A 17544-nucleotide genomic window follows, 5' to 3' on the forward strand; every position below is an offset into this window, starting at 1 on the left:
CAGATTCCAAGTCTGGAGAGACTTCCTGTCCACCAGGCCCTCTTTCCACGAAACCTCACTTTCTTGAGCTCTCAGTCACTCCCCCGCCGTCCAGGGAAGTAACCAAGTGTTAAGGAAAGATCAAGGGCTTTGAGGTCAAACCCCTGAGTTCATCAAGAATTTCATTTTCCACTTATAATTATGTGACCTTGAGCAACTTAACATCTCTAAGCCTCCGTCTTCATCTGCAATAGAAATATTTACCTCTAAGATTGTATCAAATGGGACACTTATGTAAGGCAGCTGACGAGTACTGGGTGCTCAGCAGGTGTGGGCCCCCTCCTCCCAGCCCACCTTCCCCCACAAGGAGAAACACAAGACGCCCCAAGAGAAGACTGGTGACCCCCGCACCTGGGTACCTTTTATTCACACGAGTCGCAGTGGTATCCAGAGTGCTACCAAAAGACAAGGTTTGTTTCCACTGTTCAACTGGGTGTGGGTCACTTCTAACTCACATTATACGATCCATAATAAGGAAGTAATTTTTCTACACAACCCCATAGTTGTATTTTTAGCAGACTTTATTAACTCTAAATCCACTTCAGAACCAAAAACAAAACTTTAATCTGTGACACTGTTATAAGCAGAAAGGAACCTATGAGACAAATTGAACTTTTGTCTAAAGAAAAAAAGAAAGCGGTTCTGGAACACTGGGCTGGCTGTGAGAATGTGAGAACATTACTTATGTTCACAGGGGGCTGGACAAACACCTGCCCTGCCCTGGCAGGGTCAGAAGCTGGGTTTATGGCACCTCGTATCATCTGCTCCAGGAAAAGGACCAGCACACAGGTTGTTCGTGCAGTCAAGGTCACCCATCACGGGTAAAGGTCTCCTTCCTCTTCTGTCCAAGGGGTCCAGGTCTTGAGGCTGCTCCAGGGCCTCTTCGTCAGAGGAGTGAGCCCAGCCACCTTGGCCTCTTTCTCTGGCAATATTACCCCTTCTCCCTCCAACTTCCAACCAGCTAGACTAACCTGCAGAGTACCTGTGTTCAGTCTTCAGGGGTCCCAGCCAGTGTTTAGAACAATTCCAAGATTTAGGCTCAGGCTTAAAGAGGTAAAGAAACCTCAGGTAGACACACCACCTCGACAAATATCACGTGGACTCTTGCTGGAGGCAAGGTTTGCGAGCATGAGGTCTCCATGGGCAATCTAGAATGATCGCTCAGAGCTCTGGAGCCAGGCTGCCTGGGCTCACACCCAACTCCAACACTTCCTGGCTGTGTGATGTGGACAAGGCCCCCAAACTCTCTGTGCCTCAGTTTCCTCACTGTAAAACAGTCACAGTAATAGGGCTGTGACTAATAGGGACTTCCCTGGTGGTGCAGTGGTTAAGAATCCACCTGCCAATGCAGGGGACACAGGTTCGAGCCCTGGTCCGGGAAGATCCCACATGCCGCCGAGCAGCTAGGCCCGTGTGCCACAACTACTGAGCCTATACTCTAGAGCCCGCGAGCCACAACTACTGAGCCCGCGTGCCACAACTACTGAAGCCCGCGTGCCTAGAGCCCGTGCTCTGCAACAAGAGAAGCCACCGTAATGAGAAGCCCACGCACCACAAAGAAGAGTAGTCTCCACTCGCCTCAACTAGAGAAAGCCCGTGTGCAGCAACAAAGACCCAATACAGCCAAAAATAAAATAAATAAATAAAAATTTAAAAAAATAAAAGGCTGCTCTAAAAATAAAATGAGTTGGCATGGAGAGGGAACTCCATAGACACGTCCTGAATACCGAATAAACGGTAGATATTATTAAATACATATGTATACTCCCATTATATTTATAATGCACAAAAAACGGGTGGAATATAAGCTTCACTAGTAACAGTGGTTACCCTGGAGGGGTGCAAACTTCAGCATTTTACTCTATGTGTCTATGCCTATGTCACCCGAAATATTTAAACAAATGTGCGTGCCTCAATTTGCTCCAAGACAGGTAGCTGGACCACGTGATTCTGACCCCCAAAATCTTCGAACCATAATGAGATTGTTCCAGGAAGGTAAAGTAATCGAAATTCCAGAAATCAAGTCTTGCTCCAGTGTAAATGCGTTGAGGTCATTTAAATGAGCTGGTGCACAACCAATGCAGACGCTCCGAGCCCTTGCTTACTGTCATAACACAAAACGTTTGGGTTCTGTGGACCTCCCTTTACCTACGAAGTCACAGTTCAAGTTACAGACCCAGAACCTGGACTCAGCTCTGCTTTGCAGTCCAAGTTTTCTCACATCATATCGATGCATTTTTCGACCGGCAGCTTTAGCTGAATTGAAATTGCCACCAATCCCACTGACACAATCCCCAGCTCTGCTGTGCACGACTCAGGGAGTCCAGAGATGAAGCAGGCATCTGGCCGCTAGCGAAGAGCCCAACCTTCGCCTATTTACAGTAACAAACCCCTTCGCTCCTCGACAGGCTCTCCCCAAAGTCACCTTCTTCTAAGCTCTTTCACTGGCTCCTACCTCAAGGTGGCCCGGCCAGGAGAACCCCTCTTCAGCTTCCTCACGAGGAAAGGCTGTAACTACTATCAACAGGGCCAGTCAGCCTCGTTCCATTCAGTGCTCACCGGACGCCCCCCACCCCCAATGTCCACCGCTTCCCTCAGAGAGGCAGCCCGGCCATCCTGGCCTTTTCCTCTGGTGACAGGTACTGCACTGACCTCCTATGGAAGCGGCTCATGGAAGGTTAAGGGACCAGCCCAAGATTCCACACTGTTGATGACTGGGTGGCAGAGCCGGAACGCCAGCCCCGGTCCAACAGGGCCTGTGATGCTGGCCACCCTCCCTAAGGCCCAATGGACGCTGACAGATGGCCAGTATTTCAGAGGCCTCAGAAATGCCTCCTGCTGTGGTACGAAGGATGGTCCAGTCTCGGGAAGGAGGCAGGGTGGGGATCAGTAGAAACCCTTCCATTCTGGGAGGTTATCCCATTCGGGGGACACACTAAATATTCTGGGTCTTGTCTTTTCAGGTGAAACGTCTCTCGGCGCCGGTGGCAGCCGTCTTTGTGCAGCTAGGTCTGGCCGGCTCTGAGAGGTTGCATTGTAACAGCTCTTGGGCACACCAGTCACCCGGTGTCAGTCGCTGGAAAGCCCTAACAAAGAGGCCGTGCCACACACTAGTCAGATCCCACCTACTACATTATCTTGAGCGAGTTCCCCCTTGTCTCTTCACCTCATTGTTTTTGTCGCCATGTAACTGACTAACAACACTGTATTAGTTTCAGGCAGACAACATAACGATTTGACGTATGTGTGTACTGTGAAAGAATCACAGTACGTCCCCTTAGCATCCAACACTGCACTTAGTAACAATGTGTGTGTGTGTGTGTGTGTGTGTGTGTGTGTGTGTGTGTGTGTGTGTGTGTGTGTGTGTGAACTCAAGATCTACTCTCTCAGGAACTTTTAAATACACGATACAGTATTGTTAACCCTGGCCACCACGAGACTTCCGTCTCATTTTGGCAACTGCAAATTGAGAACATTACCTACCCCACAAAGTTGCTGAACAGACTAGAAGAGATACAGATGTAAAGTGTCTGGCACGGTGCCTAGGACATAGTAAGCGCTCAGCAAACAGTGCCGGTAGTGACGGGGGTGGTGATACAAACTCCAAGACTATAAATATTAGCCTTTTGGAACCATTTGGTCTCCCGTATCGTGAACACAGAGCACGTCTGAGCTTCTTAGAGGGTCCTACAGACTGAATGTGTGTGTCCCCTCAAAATTCCAATAATCTCCAGTGTCTCAGTATTTGGAGGGGGACCTTTTCGAAATGAATAGGTCATAAGGGTGGAGTCCCCCTGTATGGGATTAGTTCCCTTATAGAAGAGACCCCAGGGCTTCCCTGGTGGCGCAGTGGTTGAGAGTCCGTCTGTCGATGCAGGGGACACGGGTTCATGCCCCGGTCCAGGAAGATCCCACGTGCCGCGGGGCGGCTGGACCCGTGAGCCATGGCCACTGAGCCTGCGCGTCCGGAGCCTGTTGCTCTGCAACGGGAGAGGCCACAACAGTGAGAGGCCCGCATACCGCAAAAAAAAAAAAAAAAAAAGAGACCCCAGTCAGCATCCTTGTCCCTTCCAGCATGCGAGGACATGGCAAGAATATGCTGGCTGTGAACCAGGTCCTCACCAGACACCGAATCTGCCAGCACCGTGATCTCCGACTTCCAGCCTCCAGAACTGTGAGAAGCAAATTTCTGTTGTTTGTGAGCCACCCAGGCTACGGCATTCTGCTATGGCAACCTGAACAAACTAAGACAGAGGGTCGCACTTCAAGCACAGGAAAACTCAATCAACCCATCTGGAGAGAAAAATCTCACGTAACTTAGGACCTCCCAACACACAACTCTGTAGTCGTGGGAAGAGGGGATTTAAAAAGAAAGCATCATGCCCCGCATCCTCAAGAGCCATCCTGACTCTCACAGTTAAAGTAACTCGGAAGCACACGCTGTCCATGTTTGGGAAAACCCTGTACAGGTTTCGAAAGTCATGCCAAAAGTATGGCTCCCAAACAGTTTTCAGATATATTCTCCTTTCTCTTCAGACGTCCGCCGCAAACCTCTTCACCAAATACCCGCCTAGGAGGCACCGCGTCCCGCTCCCAACAAGCCATTCCTGTAAACTCCATCTGACAGAAAGGTCCAGACTAGATGACAGTCCCCAAACCTAGCTCCACCTACCATGGCAAAAAATACCCCTCATTTGGGAATTCCCTGGCAGTCCAGTGGTTAGGATTCCTCGCTTTCACTGCCAAGGGCCCGGGTTCGATCCCTGGTTGGGGAACTAAGATCCCACAAGCCGTGCGTCACGGTCAAAAAAAAAAAAAAAAAAAAAAACCCTCATTTCTCACACCACTATCTAACGTCCAGAGCAAGAATCCATCATTTTTACTACTTCTTCTTCCTTTTCTTGATAAACTTATGATGAAAGTACAACCCACAAAAAGGAGCCTCCTCAATGCTACTGCCCCCAGAGACGCTGCACAGACCATGGACACTGGGTCAGGTAAAAGGAAACTGGATTTCCAAACCCTGAATTCACGGGCGGCGGCTCCTCACAGGAAACTAAGCGACGATCTTAAGTACACAAAACAAAAGGCGAAGTCAGCTGCAGCGTGGGCATGGATGGAAAAGAAGTGTTTTCAATGGAGGTGTTTGAGGACATACAAAAGCTATCTTCTAGGGAATTCCCTGGTGGCCCAGTGGTTAGGACTCTGCACTTCCACTGCAGAGGGGCACGGGTTCGATCCCTGGTTGGGAACTGAGATCCCTACATGCCACTCGGCACCGCCAAAAAAAAAAAAAAAGCTACCTTCTAATACCACCAAGGGCCGAAAATTAGGTCTTTTTTCCATATTAAAGAATAGATAATGGGTGGAACAGAAATTTTTCTTTCAAACTATGGAAGTATCATGAAACTACTCTCAAATCCTTCGGGCTTTATCAGATAATCAAGCTGGAAAGCCATGAAAAGATAAACCTTTCCTCCAGGATACAGGTGTAATAAACCTCTGACCACGTCCTCGGAACAAGGGAAGACGGTATTTTTGAAAAATATTTTCAGGGACTATAAAGGAGCCTTTGAAATTAAAATAATCAGAGCAATACAAAATTCAGAGAAGGGTTTACTGGAGAAGTTGGAGAAATCCCAAAAAGGAAAACAAAAAGACAAAGAAATGGGAAAAGAGAAGACATTTAAGGAGATTCGGGATCAGAACAGAGGACCGGCGGTCTATAGACGGAAGACGCCCACCCAGTGCCCATCACAGTGAATGAGGCAAGATCCACGTCACGGCGCGGCCACCACGACATCTGCAAACACGAGGAATATCTACAAGAGCCTAAAAACTCACCCAGAGGAAAACACGGGCCACATACAAAGGAATGGCTCTGGACACATCACCTGTCACGATGAAGCTGGAAGTCAACTGAGCAGTGCCTTCCCAAGTCCTCAGGAAGATGATTTCTAACCCAGGATTCTATACTCAGCCAAACTATCAATTAAACGAGAGTAAAATGTTCCAACATTATACGAGATCTCAGAAACAATTATTTCTTGCAAAGCTATGGTGACACGCTCAACCAAAATAGAGAGAAAACTAGAAGGAGGCATCTACCCGGGAAAGAGGTGAGAGGAATTCTCAGGGTGATAGGGAATGTGCAGCAGGTCTAGGAAGCAACCAGTTTAGAGGAAAGCAGGCTGGTGAGCGGTTCAGGAAGAATTATGCTAAGAAAAGCACAAACTGGATGAAGCCCTGTGGTCTGTGAATATACAAAGAGGAGACTGCAACTTTGGGGGGTGGAGGGGGAGAAGTGACAGCACAGAAAACGACGCAAAACAAAGCAGGGCAATTCTCAACTCTAGGAAAAAGAAAAAAAAAACTGTAGAAGAAGGGAAACGTAATCAAAATCGACTACATATCTCAGCTGTGAATAATGTTTCCATAATCATAATAAGCGCTGTTGAATATTTAACCAAAACCTTTAACGTAATTATACTGAGAGGACGGAGGAAAAAAGAAGTGGGCAGTGCAAGAAGGAGTGGGTAGGAGACCTAAATCGTCTTCTTCCTTAGCAGGATGTCTCTCACCCCAAATCTGGAAGAAATAGCTAAAATGTTGAAAGGGGAAGCCTCTGGGGAGCAGGAATCAGGGTGGAGAAGGGTGGGGTAGTGACTGCTGGGTTTTTGTTCTAAATCCTGCAGAACTTTTGACGCTTAAAACTATGCGCCTGTATAACTTTGTTTAAAATGGGGTATTTAATTTTTAAACAAAATCTGATACTTGACCGGCAAGAATATCAGATTAAGCGGTGTGTTCTTAAACTTTTTGGAATTCAACCCCTTCGAAAAAGAACGGAAAGCTGTAAATCCTCCCCCCAGTACACACACACGCAGGCACAGACACACAACATTTCTGCAAAGGGTATCAGGCAGTTGGTAAATTCCTGAAGGCCAGGTTAAAAGCCTTAGGATTTCTAGATTCTGCTTTCTTATAGAAGGAAAAAAGAGAAATCCTAATGAAAAACTATTAAAAACACCTACACGATCAGATGAGATCATGCTTGGTCTTCGATGCTGGTGACCATCACCTGCGGTTTCCTTGGCCACAAGATTCCTTGGCACCTCGTTCCTAACTATCAACGGAAGTATGAACTCTGTTTACTGCACTTTGCTTCGGCCTTGAAACAGGTTCTCTAAAGCTCAGGAATGTGAATCCCTGTTGGGTTGACTCAGCTGTTTCCATTCTAGAACCGGACATGGAATTATGCACTCTTCACCCCGTGAGGAAGAGTCCTTCACGTCCCAAATCCCCCAGGTGGGTGTTTTTTCTAACAAAGCAATTACTCTGACGACTTCTTGGCGAAACTTCTGTAATCAGAGTGGCCCGTTTAAGTACTCCAAAACACAAAGTCTCCTCTGCTTCTGACTGACCTGCTGCTATAATCCCACCATCAGCTCCACGTCAAGTCAGAAGCACTGTCTCACCATTTAACAGCGATCTCAACGGTTCTGCCAATTTGCTTAAAATATCTATGCATTTTCTTTCTCTGTGAACTGAGGGTGACAATAACAGTGTCACTGGACGCTGTCATAAATGGATTGGGTAACTGTGGGAGGCCCGTGTGCATCCCCTGGAACCTGTCATTTGTCACATCTGTCACATTAAAGGGGCTTCGCTACAGACCTCAGACAGGGGGATTAGACAGGGGGATTATCCTGGGGTTCTAGGTGGGCCCAATCTCACTGCATGAGCCCTTAAGAGCAGAGAACTTTCTCCAGGCAGAAGAAGAGAGATGAAGCAGAGGGGACACCAGACAGCTGGCGCGGGACTGGCCGGCGCTCGCTGGCTCTGGCAGCCAGGGGGTTCAGAGCAAGGTCCAGGAAGACGCCTATGGAGCCGGGGGCAGCCTCCCGGCTGGCAGCCAGCAAGGAAGCAGGGTCCCCGGCCCTACAAGTGCCAGCTACTATCGGTATTTCGGTGGACAATGGGAACGAGCTTCCCTGCAGTTCTCCTCCAGATTCTCCAGTAAGGAACACAGCCCTGCAGACACCTTGTTTTTGCCCGGTGAGACCCGAGTCAGACTTCTAACCTACAGACTGTAAGATAATAAATCTGTGTTGTTTCAAGCCACTCAGCGTGGGGCAATTTGTTACAGCAGAAGCAGGAAACTCATACAGTGATATATGTGAAAACACCCAGCAGTGTCCGTCACATCATCAACGTTCAACAAGAGTCAACTGACTTCCTTAAATCAAAAGACAGGGACGGCCGTACTCCATCCAAAACAACAGGCCATAGACTTGTTCTGATAAATGCAGATTTGGGGAATTATAAATTGCCCAGAATATCTACATATTCTAGGCTTCGGGTAATTCACTGCCCTTCCGTTCATTTATAAGCCTGTCACTGCCTGACAAACTCTAAGTGCCACGGAGGAGAATAAATGCTGGATTGTGTGAACCAACCCGGCTCCCAAACTCTCCTGCGTACCCCTAGCAGCACCTTCCACCCGCATTGAGTGATACCAGGTCTGCTTCTCCCGCTACACTGTGAGCCTCCAGCGATTCTCCGGTGAGGACTGGGTCCCACCTTCGAATCTCTGCATGTAGCCCATACTCGGGCGCATCACGGGTAATCTATCTGAATGGCTGTCAAACTATGTGACGGTGCAACGTACCATCTGCATCTAAAGTATAAAGTGCACTGCAGTTTCCAAGGTGGCTTGAGGACAGAAGGCCAAGGACACTGTGGTGCTGAGGTCAGGTTCACCCTGATGCCTGCTGCTCACTCTGCTGGAAGTTTCAGAGGTGAACAGGCCAGCCCTCAAGACAGGGCACTTAGGAACTGAAGTGCCCAGCAATTATGCTTCATTAAAGAAAGGTTCATAGGAACAAACGTATGAGACAGACTGTTAAAGGCTACATTTCTGCACATTCAGTAACCTTACTTACAAAAGATTAACGTCTCTGAAACTTGAATTTGATGTTCCCCCAAAAGGCTAAGATATCAAACAACACGGGCCAATGAAAGACAGAAAACGATCCTAAATGAAGTTGCCTGACACCCTTCAAGTTAAGGATCATCTGTACATTAAACATGTGGAGTTTTAAAAAACCCAGGTTCATTACATTCTTAATGAAGCACTTTTTTTAAATCCTTGACAACATAATATTTTACAACTTACAAAATTACGTTACATTCATGATTTCATTTTATCAGAACAATCTCTTGAGCTAGATAGAGCAGGTACTACCAACGATTAACTCCATTTTACAAGTGCGGGAACTGCAGTTCAGAGAAGTACTTGGACTTAACAAAAGCCTTACTGGGGCCAGCTTTCCTGTGCAAAAGAACAGGAGTAAGTTATCTTTACTACACTATTCATATTACATCCTGTCAACATTCAAAACGGTTTTGATGTAGCCAGCAATGATAGACACGTACATGATAAGATCTTTAAAATGGAAAAGAAAGAAGAAAAAACCATTTGGTAGGGCTTCCCTGGTGGCACAGTGGTTAAGAATCCGCCTGCCCAAAAAAAAAAAAAAAAAAGAATCCGCCTGCCAATGCAGGGGACATGGGTTCGAGCCCTGGCCCAGGAAGATCCCACATGCCGCGGAGCAACTAAGCCCGTGCGCCACAACTACTGAGCCTGCGCTCTAGAGCCCACGAGCCACAACTACTGAACCCTCGTGCCACAACTATTGAGCCCGCGTGCCTAGAGCCTGTGCTCCACAACAAGAGAAGCCACCGCGATGAGAAGCCCGCACACCACAACAAAGAGTAGCCCCCACTCGCCGCAACTAGAGAAAACCCGCAGGCAGCAACGAAGACCCAACGCAGCCAAAAATTAATTAATTAATTAATTAAAAAAAAAAAATTTGGTAGGTGATGTGGGATGGGGGGGAAGTAACAGCAAAGACTTAGATTTATAGTCTAAGAAAAAAATTTATCACTGTAGTTCTAGGCAAACAATGCTTAAACAAGATGATGTATAGAATATCATCATCTAAACAATGGCGAAAGCACCATCGGTTCTTTAAGGTGGGGTGGATTCAGTGCTCTGATTAGGCCACCAGGGAAGAACTGGTTAACCCTCTTCCTCCAGTAAAGAACAAGAGGAACAACACGGAAAAGCAGAGCTCAAATGCTATCTTCTCCATCCCCAGGCATTCTCTTCCATGAAACACCCTTTTCATTTAATCCATATAAAAATCAGGCCTTCTTGCAGAACAAGTATTAACTAGTTTTCAGTGAAAACATTAAGACAATCTAAGGAAAAATTCAAAGAAAAAAGACAATCTAAGGAAACCACAAAGAAGATCCATTTGTGTTTCTGAAGACCCCTCCCAAAAAATAAGGTCCCTAACAGAACAAACCGCATGGAGTATGTAACAGAGCGCTTTTTTAAAATTAATTAAAGACCACAAATCAAAACAAGGACAAAAATCCTACCTAACATGAAAATATAATTTGATGGCATCACTCCTTGACCAAACAGCTACCGTCTATGTTTAATCCCTGTAATGATCCAAATAAGAATAGCAGAGAGGGAATTCCCTGGAGCTCCAGTGGTTACGACTCTGTGCTCTCGCTGCCGAGGGCCCGGGTTCAATCCCTGGTTGGGGAACTAAGATCCCACAAGCTGTGCAGCGCAGCCGAAAAACAAACAAACAAACAAAGAATAGCAGAGAAAATCCTGTATCCTTTTGACAGACGTGTGGCTTTAAAATAACCGAGCACACCAAATTCCCATCTTGCCAAACAGATGAATTGGGAGATTAATATTTTGCAGGATTTATTACTAGAGTCCTTAGAAGTACAGCTTCCTTATAGGTCATTTAACATATGTAAATTTTTGCAAGTAATAATTTTAAACTATGCTTGAAACCATTATACAAAGCCACATACACTTACTCAAGGTACTGCCAAAATTCACTTATTTCAGAGTCTCCGCATTAAAATCTCTGTTAGAGACTGCGGCATAAGAGAAGCCTGCAGTTGGCCGACTTCATATGACACTCAAAAGATCAGCAAAATGCTCCTGCCAAGAGTTCTGCATCCAACAATTTCATTAAGGAAAATTTCAAACCAATTTGATAGAGCACAGATGCTGCAAGCAAAATGTGGTTATGAAGAAGATGCAAGACAATATCAAAAAGTGGCCTAGGGCCTTCCCTGGTGGCGCAGTGGTTAAGACTCCACCTGCCAATGCAGGGGACACGGGTTTGAGCCCTGGTCCGGGAAGATCTCACATGCCGCGGGGCAACGAAGCCTGTGTGCCACAACTACTGAGCCTGTGCTCTAGTGCCCACGAGCCACAACTACTGAGCCTGCGTGCCACAACTACTGAGCCCATGCGCCACAACTACTGAAGCCTGCACGCCAAGAGCCTGTGCTCCACAACAAAGAGAAGTCACCACAACGAGAAGCCCACCCACCGCAACGAAGAGTAGTCCCCGCTCGCCGCAACTAGAGAAAGCCTGCACGTAGCAATGAAGACCCAACGCAGCCAAAAAATAAATAAATAAATTTATTTTAAAAAAATAGTTGCCTAAGCTTCCATCATAGCCCTGCTCCTTCAACTCTGAGACAAAGTATACACCCATGCAACTGTGGAAAGAAAAAAAAAAAGGGAAAGAAGGAAAAAGAACTTCTACTTTAGAATCTACATTTTCAAAGATCCCCATTATTTATACAACTGCCACTAAGAGAACTTTCCTCTGCTTTATTTGGTTGAAAGAATTTAAAGGTTTAGGGCTGACAAGGTTCTTACCTAGTTTAAAAACCTCAAAGGTGAGGAAACTGAAGCCTAGTGGTTCTGCAGGAACAAATGGCAACTTTATTCCAGAGCCAGAATCAGACCAAATAAATTCGAATCAAGTACTCTACACTGTACAACAAACACTAGGAAGTTACAGCAAATGTTAATCTAAAAACCCTGAGGAGAATTGAAGAATTGCAGATTTTAAATCACAGGAAAGACTTGGCTCCGTGGTACGGAAAAAGGACCTCTCATTTAGGAGGACCTCTCATTTTGATACACCTCTTCCTCTCTGGGTACTACAGCAAACCACCCTGTCCTTGAAGACCACAGCTCTCAGAGGGCTGGGCATGAGGACGTCAGGGAAGACTTCAGAAAGAAGTCACCTAAACTGAGACGGTAAGAATGGGTGAAAGCCTGGAGCCGGGCGTAGGGCCGATGGAAGAGAGAGAGAGGGCAGAGAAGTCAGAGCGAAGGGCCTGCAGGCTGTCTGGACTTCATAACAGCGACAGCTGCAGCTAGGACCACATTTTCATCTTGCATGCCTGTTATTTATACACCATCTTGTTCACAAAGAATTTCCATTTGGGCATTAGAGCGACTTGTGCTTACAGCTCAGTTTTCTGTCTTGGACCAGAACACTCTGGAAAGGAAAAGACTTTTCAGAGTCTTGTTAGACTTGCAAGTCTAACAAGGCTTGTTCGACTTCGCGCTCCCCAGGGAAAAGAATCATCCCTGGAACATAATAGGTGTTTTCATACGTTTGATAAAAGGGTAAGTGAGTGACCCCAGTTTATTTAAGTGGCTGAGAGACACACAGCCTGCAGGGTAGTAGCAGATCTTCTTGCCATCAGGCTGAAATCCAAGTCTCCCGATCCACAACCTCACCCCTGCTATTCCTTCTGTAAACCTGACCTCTAACTGTAACTGCCTTGGCCTCATTCCGTGGGTGTGGATTCCCCTCCTTCAAACGCACTTTCCAGCCCGCCAAATTCTTGGGAAAGTTTCCTCCACTCTCCAGGCGCTGAGAGAGCTGCAAAGTTAAATCTGGCTTTCCAGACCTTTTTTTTTTTTTTTCCCCCCAATCCTAACGGAAGAAATCAAGAAGCGCCGGGCAGAGGGACCAGGCTCCCTCCAATCAGAGCCGGCTCCCGCCGGGCCGGCCAAGCCTCGCGCCTGAGCAGGAAACGCGGCGGCCTGACTCGCGGTCCCCAGGCGCGGTGACAGCCCCGCGCTCCCCGGGGACCGGGCCGGCTAGAGGAGCGGGTTCCCGGGGAAGTGCAGCCGCTTCTGCTCAAGTGGCAAATAAGGCAATAAATAAAATAGCGGGTCAGCTGTCAGACGCAGGCCATCTGCGTGCCCCACGCACAGCCGGCTACAGCCCGACGGGCGCCACTACCCGCACAAAGACACCCCGAAACACATGAAACCCCCAACACACACGCACGCACGCGTGGGGCAGAGGGGAGCCTGCCCCCGGTATTGATCACACCCCGACGAGATGCGGGGGGAGGGGACGGGGCACAGCCCTCCAACTCGCAGGGTGGCCAGGACGCCGCGCGCGCGGGTCCACGCAGAGCCACCCTCAGTGACACACACACACTCAGTGAACCAGTCATGGGGGTGGGGAGCGAGAAAAGGCCCCACTCTCAGAGTGCCCAGGATCCCTACAATCGAGGGTCCACGCGGTCACCCTCAAGGAGACACAGCGAACCAGTCACACCAGGGGTGAAGGGGAGGGGGGACAGAGACAGTCTCCCACTCTCAGGATGTCCGGGATCCCCACGCGCGAGGGCCCACGCAGAGCTACCTTCGGTGACACAGCGAACCAGCCACTCCACGGAGTGAGTGGGGACCGAGACAGTCCCCCACCCTCAGGGTCACCAGGACCCCGCGCGGGGCTTCACGCGCGGATCCACGCGGAGTCGCGGCAGGCGCGGTGCCCCCTCGGTGCCACCCCGAGGCCGAGACCATGCCCGGCGCCCAGACGCGCGACGGCCCGGTCAGTCCCCCTCTGCGTCCCCGTCCCACAGTCGCTCAGGGCGGCGGCCGCCAGCTCGGGTAGCGACCTCGCGGCGCCCCTCTCGGACCTGCCACACCCGGCGGGGACCCCAGCTCGGCCCAGGACCCCTGCCGCCTGGGACCCCCGTCCAGCCCCGGGACCTCCGCCCGGCAACCTCGTCCGGCTCGCGGACCTCAGTCCTCTCGGGGACCCCCGCCCGGCCTGGGACCCCTGTCGCCTGAGTCCCCCGCCCGGCCTGGGACCCCTGTCCGGCCCAGAACCTCGCCCGGCTCCGGGACCCCTGCCTCCCGAGGACCCCCCCCGCCCGGCTGGAACCCCTGCCCCCTGGGACCCCGTCCGGCCCCGGGACCTCCGCCCGGCCGTGGGACCCTCTCCCAGCCCCGGAACCCATGTCCGCCGGGGACCCCCGCCCGGCCCGGCCCCGCCGCCCGCCGCCTCACCTCAGGCCGCCTCCCGGGCAGCACTCACTCCTTGCCGGAGGTGCCCTGGCCGAGCGAGACGGAGCCGAGCAGCCCGCAGAGCCGGAGTCGCCGCAACAATGGAGCCCCGGGGCGGGGCCGCCTCGCAGCCGTCTCAGCCCGTTCTGCGCTCAGGGTCCGGCTCCGTCTCCCGCTCCGCGAGGAGCAGCTGCCGGCGAGAGGTTGCAACTGGGCTCAGGCAACGCGCAGGCGCACTCGCCCCACCCGCGCCCCTCCGCCCCGCCCCCGGCGGCGCCCGGCGCTCGGGGCCCGCCCCCCAACCAATGGAGAGGGAGCTGAGCGCCGAGGGCGGGGCCTGTAGAAACAAAGGGAGGTGGGGCGGGGCCGTTCCAGGGCTGGGCTGCTGGGTCCCGCGGGGGCCGGACCGAGAGCGACCGGATTCGCGGTCCAACCCGGTCCGACCCGGGGAGGCCGGGCGTAAAGTCCACTTGGAATCCGCTCAGCAAGCCGTGCTCATCCCAAACCCGGAACTCAAGTTTATCGGATTGGCCTGCTTTACAGAATGGGAAACTGAGGCCCAAGGAGCGAGACCACCTGCCCCCCACGTCACAAAGTCCCATTCACTCGTTCATCTTTTATTCATTAAACAAACATTTTCGCAGCCCGTAAGGTGTGCGGTCGGAGTGGAGTAGAGGCAAACTTGGCCCTCCCTTAAGGAGCTCCGCCAGGCAGGACCAGAGATTTCTCGGAGTTACTATAACCCACGATAAAGCAGCGCAGAGCAGAGCTGTTTCCCTTTCCTACCTCAAAGCTTTTGTGACTACGCTGTTCCGCATCTGCAATGCTCCCCTCTCCCCACCTGTCACCCCCCGTATATCCAAGTACCAATCAACCATAAAACCTCTGTCCTCGCCGTCTTTTTGATCTTTGGGCGTCGTGTGACCCCGCATTCCCAGTTTTCCTCCCCATCACTAGCGGCTCCTCCGGGAGTCTCCAGGATACACCCCTTCTCTGCCCAACCTCTCGGTGCTGGGGTGTTAGGGTGGCCCATGGCTCGGGCATGGACCCTCCTACCGAGAATCTCAGGCTCTCCCAGGCTTTCAACCATCCACAGGCTGCGGTGACTGCCAGCTCTGTATCTCCAGCCCTGACCTCCCCTGCCTACGCAGCTGGACGCCCAGGAGGCATCTCAAATGTCTCACCATCAAAACAAAGTGCTTTACTCAATGCCCCCCACCTGCCCCTCCACGTTCTTCTTTCTCAGTAAATGGCCTCACCATCCGCCCAGGTGCTCAGTTTGAAACCTGAAATCCTCCTGGACTACGTTCTTCCCCCACCCCCCACCCGCCAGGCCTGCCTTCTCTGCATCCCCATGCATCCGTGGCCACCTTAGTTACAGCCCCAGCTGGAGCTTTCCCTATGAGTGGTTTCCTCCCACCTCCAGTGAAGTGTGACCTCTAGGACAAGGCAGGGGTCTGAGTCATTTCTTGTGCAGAACAGAGCCTGGCACCCTGAAGGCACTCAGGGCTGCTGGTAGAAGGAACGGATGCATGGATAAGGTCTTGACAGTGACTGGGGCAGACCCTATCCCCATCTCCCTACACACACACACACACACACACACACACACACACACACACACACACTCACACGCGCGCGCGCACACGCACACCACTGAAAGCCCGGTTTCCAGTCTGATTTGCCAAATTCCTCCCTGGAGATAAGAAACTTCCCTATGCCCCTTCAGCCAGGCCCCACGTTTGGGGGATGTACTCAGAGATCAGGAACAAAAAATCTCAGAAAGGGAAGTAGTTACTGCGAAGGACAGCACCCAGTCCCAGACCTCTTTGCTCATGCTGCCCTCTGCCTGACACACTTTTCTCCCTCTACCTGGCCAACTCCCACTGACCCGTCAATGTCTCACCTTCAGTGTCAATTTCCCCAGGAAGGCTTTGTAGCCACCTCTGCGCCAAGTACAACCATGGCAGACACACCCTGAGGTGACCCCCAATGAGTCACACCCCTGTATGATCTCCCCCTCTTGGGTGCAGGCAGAACCTGTGACACCTTCTGGCCAATACAGGTGACAGAGGTGATGAATTGTCACTCCCCGGGTCACATTACATTACATAAGAATTCATCTTAAAGGGTACAAATGAACTTATCTACAAAACAGAGTTACAAATGTAGAAAACAAACTATGGTTGCCAGGGGTAAGTGGGGGGAGGGATACATTGGGAGATTGAGATTGACATATACACTCTACTATGTATAAAATAGGTAACTAATAAGTACCTCCTGTATAGCACAGGGAACTCTACTCAGTACTCGGTAATGACCGATTTGGGGAAAGAAGCTAAAAAAAGAGTTGATATATGTGAATGTACAACTGATTCACTTTGCTGTACAGCAGAACTAACACAACATTGGAAATCAACTATATTCCGATAAAAATTAATTAAAAAAAAGAATTTGTCTTAGACTATAAGGAGAGGTTCTACTTACAGGCTTTGGAGAAGTCACCTGCGGATGGTTGTAGGACCTGAGCATCGCCTCCAGCTGACAGCCAGCAAAGAGCTGGGCCCCCGGTCAGGCAGGCCTGCAGAAGCGACATCTGGAACCAACCTAAAGGAGCTTGGCAGGACTCTTCCCCAGTCAAGCCTCCAGGTGAGGATGCAGCCCAGACAAAACACTGAGTGAGCCCTGAGCAGAGGACCCAGCTAACATGGGCTACACTCCAACCCACAGAAACTGAATTAAGAAATGTGTGTTACATGAAGCTGCTATATTTGTGGTTATTTGTTATGAAACAATAAAAAACTAAGACTGGGTCCCCTCCCCAATACATACATTCACAGCCCCCTGTACTTCTTTCTGGCATTCATCACGATTCTACTAATTTGTTCAGCATTGCTCTCTTGCCACCAGCATGAAAGCCCCACGAGAACAGAAATGGAGTGTGTTGTGCTTCAAATGACCTCACAGTTTTCTTCTAAGGCAATTGGTCAAAGGTAGACTAACCCATCAGTGGGTCGGCTGGCCCTACTGTCCTTCCCAGCCCCCTTTTCCCTGGGCATAGTCCATCAGAGACACTCAAATAGTTTTCTGCCTTCCTAACCTCCCTTATAGCCCAAGGTGGCCATGTGTTATTGTCCTGGCCAGTGAGACACAGGGGAAGTTGGAAGAAATGTTTTCAGCAGTGGTGGCCTGGAGCCAATGTGGACCAGACCATGAGAGCCAATTGCTCATTGTTTAGGAATTTTGCAAGCCAGTTGTTAAACCCAATCATTACCCAAAAATTAAAT

General features: G+C 50.0%; 2 protein-coding genes across 6 annotated transcripts in view; one reads left to right on the forward strand and one right to left on the reverse strand.

Annotated features, from left to right (window-relative positions):
• Nucleotides 1-14451, reverse strand: part of AFAP1 (actin filament associated protein 1) — a 148785-nt gene extending 134334 nt beyond the window's left edge. For 3 of the 5 annotated variants that reach the window (XM_027103778.1, XM_027103775.1, XM_027103776.1), the window contains exon 1: nucleotides 14261-14450. The gene's annotated coding sequence lies outside the window, so the exon portion shown is untranslated. Of the gene's footprint in view, nucleotides 1-14260 lie in introns of all 5 variants that reach the window. The other 2 variants (XM_027103779.1, XM_027103777.1) reach the window with 2 other exon arrangements.
• On the forward strand, nucleotides 13415-16303 carry LOC113619289 (translation initiation factor IF-2). The gene is made up of 4 exons (XM_027104055.1): nucleotides 13415-13485; nucleotides 13622-13858; nucleotides 14442-14612; nucleotides 16291-16303. Exons 1-4 carry the CDS (start codon nucleotides 13415-13417, stop codon nucleotides 16301-16303), a joined length of 492 nt encoding a protein of 163 aa, XP_026959856.1.
• The last annotated feature ends 1241 nt before the right edge of the window (nucleotides 16304-17544 follow it).

This window comes from Aethalodelphis obliquidens, unplaced genomic scaffold, assembly GCF_003676395.1.
Source record: "Aethalodelphis obliquidens isolate GAN/ISIS:26980383/991018 unplaced genomic scaffold, ASM367639v1 scaffold6, whole genome shotgun sequence".
NCBI classification, from domain to species: domain Eukaryota; kingdom Metazoa; phylum Chordata; class Mammalia; order Artiodactyla; family Delphinidae; genus Aethalodelphis; species Aethalodelphis obliquidens.

Coding starts and splice junctions, on each gene's coding strand:
- LOC113619289 (XM_027104055.1), top strand. CDS start 13,415: ATGGGGGTGGGGAGCGAGAAAAGGCCCCACTCTCAGAGTGCCCAGGAT. Junction 13,486..13,621: donor TACAATCGAGGGTCCACGCG/GTCACCCTCAAG, acceptor TCGGTGACACAG/CGAACCAGCCACTCCACGGA. Junction 13,859..14,441: donor GGCGGCGGCCGCCAGCTCGG/GTAGCGACCTCG, acceptor CCGCTCCGCGAG/GAGCAGCTGCCGGCGAGAGG.